Here is a 6,624-nt window from a genome sequence, read left to right on the forward strand (position 1 = left end):
TATATATATATATATATATATATATATATATATATATATATATATATATATATATATATGTATGTGTTGCTGCAGCCTGCTGTGTCGCGATAGCTTGGTGCTGCAGCTGCTGGGGCAGCGCCTCCCCTTTGAGATGGCCACGGGCCTCAATGGCCGGGTCTGGGTCCGCGCGGAGAGCGCCGCGCTCAGCATAAGAGTGGGAAACTGCATAACTGCTGCAGCAGCGGGGAGAAGCCCAGCTGTGCTGCAAGCTATTGTTGACGCTGTTCTACAGCAGTGAATAATATCCACCATTCACGCTGCTGCTGCTGCTGCAGCAATACTGCTGCTGCTGCAGCAATACTGCTGCTGCAGCAATACTGCTGCTGCAGCAATACTGCTGCTGCAGCAATACTGCTGCTGCAGCACTACTTCTGCTGCAGCAATACTGCTGCTGGAGCACTACTGCTGGTGCAGCAGCACTACTGCTGCTTCAGCACTGCTGCTGCTGCTGCAGCACTCCTGCTGCTGCTGCTGCAGCGCTACTTCTACTGCAGCTCGCTACTGCTGCAGCACCCCTAGGAACCAGTGGACCGGAATTGCTGTGTAAAACATTTGCTTTGAGTGTATACGAAAAGTTTTGTTTCAAATGTAAAAACAATAGAGAAGAGTAAATATCTCCTCTGTGCATTGTGAAGGCACAGCGGCACATACATATATATATATATATATATATATATATATATATATATATATATATATATATATATATATATATGTATGTATGTGTTGCTGAGCTTCTTATAGTATTTTGTTGTGAGTGTGTGCTGCTGTCTGTGTTAGTATATTACTACTACTTGCAGGCTGCTCTCTGTCTCTATAGAGAAAGAGAAAGCCGCAGTTTTAGTGAGCTCAGCTCCATAATAAATAAATAAATAAATATAAATAAATAAATAAATAAATAAATAAATAAATAAATAAATAAATTACTCGGCTCTGCCTGTTTAAAACGACAGACATTGAAACCCAACAAATATATAAAGACTTGTGCATACACCGCAGCTGCATATACACCGCAGCTGCATATATAAGAGAAGCAGCATGATGGCCGCGATCTCTGTATGAATTTATTTATTTATTAATTTATTAATTTATTTATTTTATTTATTTTATTTATTTATTTATTTATAATAGAATACAATACAAAACCCTTCACATAGATGCTGGCTGCGGGGCCCCGCAGTGTGCTGCTGAGGGTACCCAGGGCCCCTCCCCCTTGCAGCCTATTCTCTCTATATGTGTTTCATGGGGGTGGTGATCGTCGTCAGCTGTACGCTTCACCAGCTGTTCTGGTGAGCACCAGCTGCTACTACTACTAGTATTGTTCTTACTCCTGCTGCTGCTGCTGCTGCTGCTGCTGGTGCTGCTGTTGTTGTTGCTGGATAACTCCTGCTGCTGCTGCTGCTGCTGCTGCTGCAGAGGAGACTTAGCTGCAGCAGAAGCCTCAGGGGTTGAGGGGGGGGATACGGACTGGGAGCTGCCAGAGAAGCATCCTGTTGAGCCAGAAGAAGACGGAGAGCAGCACGTATTGCCGCACTGCTGCTGCGGTGCTTTGCCACTGCTGCTGCTGCTGCCCCTGCTGCTGCTGCCGCAACCCAAACCATCAAGATTCGTATTGCTGTTGCTGTTACTGCTGCTGCTGTTGCTGCTGCTGCTGTTGCTGTTGCTGCTTCTATTCCCGCTGCTGCTGCTGGATCCGTCCTCAACAGATGCAGCGGATGGGGGCGATGACGGCTGGCTGCTGCTGCTGCTGCTGCTGCTGCTGCTGCTGCTGCTGGTGCTGGTGCTGGTGCATATAGCCCGGGGTCGGCGTGTAGCAAAGGGTGAGTCTAATACAAGTTTAAAATATTTGTGAAACTCCCACGGCATAACATGCAGCCTGAAGTGCAGCATGCGCAGCAGCGTGGCCTCTAGGTGGTTCATCTCCTGGAGGGGTAGGCCCCCAACCTTTGCGTAGTAAGCGTTTGAGTAGAATGTATCATCGGCGAACTTAACTGCAACCATGAGCGCCGTCACCGCCAGACGATGAAGGTTTAGTGGGCACAGCCAGACGTTGCTGTTCATCTGCAGCAGTCTGTCGATATACACCAGGGCCAGCACGAAACACTCGCCGCTACACTGAAAAAACCGAGCTAAACGTTCTAGGTAGTCAGGCATGCTTATCATTGGCTCTGTTGCACTTAGGAAGCAGGGGGCCCCGCACCCCTCTGAGCTGTTCTGCATACCGAGATGCTGCAGCAGAGCAGCAACAGAAGCAACAATAGATGCATCAGCAGCAGATACTTCAAACAAGGGCTTACGAGATGACGATGATCGGACCCCAACACCACCAGCAGCAGGTGCAGCAGCTGCTGCTGCACCTGCTACAGCAGCTGCTGCTGCTGCTGCTGCACCTGCTGCTGCACCGCTGCTGCAGTTTGTGCAGCGGCGGCAGTTTGAATCGTTTGAGCCGTCTCCTGATACCTCTATGCTCTGCTGTGCATGCGCTCCATCCCTCGTCTCCGTCTGGATAAACCCAGGCCGCAGGGGGACCACAGAAGGGCCCCCCTCAGCAGCATGCACGGGAGCCCTCAGCCTGACGGCGACAGCTGGGAGGGCCATTGCCCCCGAGCAACAACAACAGATAGACCTTCGCTTCTGTCGGTGATGGTGGTGGTGCTGATAAAGTATAAACTTAATCAGTGAAGAATCATCACATCCAACGAATAAAACAACGAACCCTGCAGAAAAGAGAGATAAAGAGAAATCTCTGCCTGCAAGGCTCTAGCTGGCGGTGCTTCACGTACCGTAGCTTACACACAAAGAGCTGAATATCCTTCGCCTATTGAATGCTTTCCCTTGTATTTTGTATAAGATAGTGGATCCTTTGTGAAACCCCTATTCTTTCTCGGTGCAATATGAACGCAGCTGATAGATAAACGCTTCCGGCGAGTCATTTCATAGATAAAGACTACTCAGATTGAGTAGAAGGAGTGATTACTTTGTAGAGAATTCCAATTGAAATCCTTCTTTATATATATCCTCAGGCACGCGGCGACGGCGTCTTTTGGCCTGCTCTCGGCTCCGAGTAGTTGGCCTGGTATTTAGATGCCTAGATGTGCGAAAAAAGTTGAATAAAGAGGAAAAATGCGACAAATAGCCGCAAGAAGAAGTTGTAGCGGAAAAGCTGTAACATATATGCAAAAATCTCGCGCTTTCTTGCAATGAAGCACGTTCGTTCGTCGCCGGTCAAAAAGGGGTGTCTATACACCTGAAAAAGGTGTCGTGTGATATACTACGGCAGAGTACAGGAGAAGAACGGCAAGAACCGAGTGAACTCAGCGGTATAAACCAGAGAAAACTCTGGTTTTTTCAATTTCAAAAAAGAAAAGAAATATTAAACCTATGGGGCAAAAAGAATGAAGAGAGGCGTCAACCAGTTTGCCCCCTCTCTGTACCCGTTTTTTTTCTCTGTTGCGAGGCACGCCCGCAAGGTAAGCATGTGGGTCCCACCAGCACCGGTGCTGTCGATGGGAAACTTGAATAAATAAGCAATGAATATCAATAAACCCCACAACGAATCCCCCAGCTTCTGCGACAGAATCTCCCCGCATCACCGCATGGGCTGGAATGGGGGGCATGCGAGGGGGAACATACAACAGAGCAAACAAACACCATATAAGCTATCAATTTCCATACAAATCAATAAATTATATTATATTAACACAAATTAAATTAAACTATATTTATTTAAATTACATTAAATTCTATTAACTTTCATNTATATTATATTAACACAAATTAAATTAAACTATATTTATTTAAATTACATTAAATTCTATTAACTTTCATACACTCAAATAGAATCAAATTACACTCTAATACATGTATTGCCTGCTGTGCCGCCCTAGTCAACGACTAAGCCGAGCTGCAGTGAACCCAAAAGCTTGAAATAAGAGTTTCCTCAGAAAGCATTTGACCTCCCCGCGCTGTCCTCACACATCCTGGGCGTTCATATGAGGGCCTGGAGTTGCCGGGGGGGATGCAGCATAGCCGCAGTTCAAGTGCACTTCGCCGCAGCTGGCGATGCAAGCCAGCCTCACGTGTGTGCACAAGGAAGCTTTCACAAAGCTCCCTTTAGTGTATCCTTTACCTCTGTATACGCTTATAAGGCGTTTGTATTTGCTTGAAGCTAACCTAGCAAGCTCACGTGAATGCTCCTGCGCCAACCGCACGCTGACAACGCTACACTAAATTAAACTGAACCAAAATAAATGCAGTTATATTGTAGCTTGATCCGCCTGCGGTTAGCATGGGAGCATTCACTAGGCCTCTCTACGTTTGATGCAGAGAGACGGAAGCGTTCTACAAGTGGATTCTCAGGCAAAGCATGCAGTAACGGAAGCTTCGGTAGAGGCTGGCTTGCATAGCCAGCTCCAGCGAGGTGTGCTGCAACTCCAATTAGGCTGCCTTGTCCTTCACAACCTCAGGCCCTGAGTTCATCGCCCAGGATGCCTGGGGACAAAGGAGCGAGGTCAGCTGCTGTGTGACGCACTCGTGCATGAAGCCTTTACCTTCATTGGAGCGTGCTTTTCTCCTTCTACAAAGCAGGAAAGCACGCATTACTCTTTGTAGCACCCTCTGATTCACCGGGGCAGGTCCGGGGCACAAATCTCATCGTCACGTGGTGGCCTCGTGCATAGCTGAAATAATAATAATAAAATCAAATAAAAAACAATTTTCTTTTCCTTAAACAAAATCTTTCACATTTTAGCCTCTTNAACTCATGAGGCATGCCTACGACTGCGCCGAGCACCGCGATATGATGAACTCTGGAACGCAGAGGTCGTTCGTTCCCTAGACTTGTATCTCCTCCTAGAAAACTCAGCGCAAGAAATACAATTACTTTTGGCTTTATTATAAGGGGACACACGGCGGTGGGAGCTGGCTATGGCGGAACTGAGAAAATCTAAGCAAGTGAAGCCGTCGCTAGAGCTTTACAAAGAGAAATATCACTTCTCGGTGAAGACAAGTCCAAAACTTGGTACATTAACATGACAAGGACAAGGCAGTAGCCTAGGCATATGGTGGGCGACCCAGTGAAAGCAGCAAATGCGTTCATCTTATGAAGTTATAGAAGCCTTTTCCTCAGGAAGTGATGAGAATGTGCACTTCTCTGCACTCCCAACTGCATTTGCACCTTCTATGCTCAGAAGAGTAGATCTTCTCTCTCTCAGGGGCAGCTGAGCTCAGATGCCCTCATGCAGAGCAGATGCAATGAAGGGAACGACGGAGATATTTATGCACCCCCTCGTGATGCTCTGGCGAAGGCCACAGTCTTGAGGAATTTATTCCAGTTAGCACATGAGGAACGGCAGAAACTGGCACAATTGAAGGAAGAGTTCTCAAATGCATTCAATAACAAAGAGCTACCGGTGGGCAGGTCACCCGCTGGAGGCTCAATGCACCGCACTCAACTCGTTCACGGTGGAGCCCGAAGTTTCGTTCCAAGGTACCGGTGATGCCCCCATTTTGGAGAGTAAATTGAGCGGCAAGCGGATGAATTTCTAGGAAAGGGCAAAGCACAGCAGTCAACTAGCGCCTTTCTACACAATCTGGTGTTGGCGAGGAAAAAGGGCGGCTGGTGGCGCATCCGCTCCTAGCTCCCCAAACTGCGATTCTCTTGAAACCGCCACGGCGGAATTCATGTGTTTCTCCACCGCTTTCTGCAGCTTCTCGCCGCTGTGTATGGCCGCCTTCGGCCCATTGTTTCCTGGGATACCATTTCTCTTTTGCAAGGGCAAATGATATAAATGGCATTGGGAGCCCTGCGATGTGCACTCTCTCATTGCTTCATAGAATACGAACCGTAACAGCCTCCCCTGGCTGGGCAACCCACGGCATGCCTAGATCATATTGTTCAGATCAGATCTATAATCAATCCTACAGCAGTAGAGTCAGAGACGTAAGATACTAGTTCCCAAAAGCAGCTGAGCTCCCCGCCATTCCTCAAGGTCCATGAAAATAGGCGAACACGGGCCTGGAGCTGGCGTGGAGAGGAACCAGCCTCTCGTAAGTTTCAGTTTCTGAACATATTGCTTGGAACGAGAGTCCGAGGCCTTTTCTGAGTGCAGTTGCAAACTGCAATCTAGTCAAAGTACTTATAAGATATAAAAACCACTGACTTTTTCTGCAGTCACCAGGCTGCCTGGGACTCATGGCCCAAGGGCTTGGGGCCAGGGAAGAGGCGGTATCCTGGCACGAGTTGCACCACAAGCTGCTGCAACCCGTGCAGCAACGAAGCTCCATATGCACGCACAACCAAGCCCTATACTTGCATGCGCTAACACCATAGACGATTGCTGAGCGGGTGCTTGGCCCTCAGTGGCCAGCATGCTCGCAAGTAGGAAGACGCAGAAAACCTAGAGACGGAGAAAGCTATACAGCTGCAGCTTCCTTTGGGACCCCACATGCAAGCACAGCGAAGCGCGCTGTGTTGCATGCACTAACACTGTAGACAGTTGTTATACTCTTCTCTGGCCGTCAGTAGCCAGTATACACGCCAAGAGAAATGTAAATACAAGCCTAGACAGGCTATGCTAGTAC

The 6,624-nt window shown here is 48.0% G+C and overlaps 2 protein-coding genes across 2 annotated transcripts in view; one reads left to right on the forward strand and one right to left on the reverse strand.

Moving 5' to 3' along the window:
* Nucleotides 1-280, forward strand: part of EMH_0021610 (uncharacterized protein) — a gene marked incomplete at both ends in the record, with an annotated part of 1,435 nt that extends 1,155 nt beyond the window's left edge. The window contains one exon of the mRNA XM_013501804.1: nt 76-280. Within this exon, the coding sequence (XP_013357258.1) occupies nt 76-280 (205 nt within the window). The remainder of the gene's footprint in view (nt 1-75) is intronic.
* A 911-nt stretch (nt 281-1,191) lies between these two features.
* On the reverse strand, nt 1,192-2,640 carry EMH_0021620 (cyclin, N-terminal domain-containing protein, putative; the record flags this gene model as incomplete). The annotated part of the gene is made up of 1 exon (XM_013501805.1): nt 1,192-2,640. One exon carries the CDS (start codon nt 2,638-2,640, stop codon nt 1,192-1,194), a length of 1,449 nt encoding a protein of 482 aa, XP_013357259.1.
* Between the last annotated feature and the right edge of the window lie 3,984 nt (nt 2,641-6,624).

Source organism: Eimeria mitis, genomic scaffold (assembly GCF_000499745.2).
Source record: "Eimeria mitis Houghton genomic scaffold, Emh_scaff764, whole genome shotgun sequence".
NCBI lineage: Eukaryota > Apicomplexa > Conoidasida > Eucoccidiorida > Eimeriidae > Eimeria > Eimeria mitis.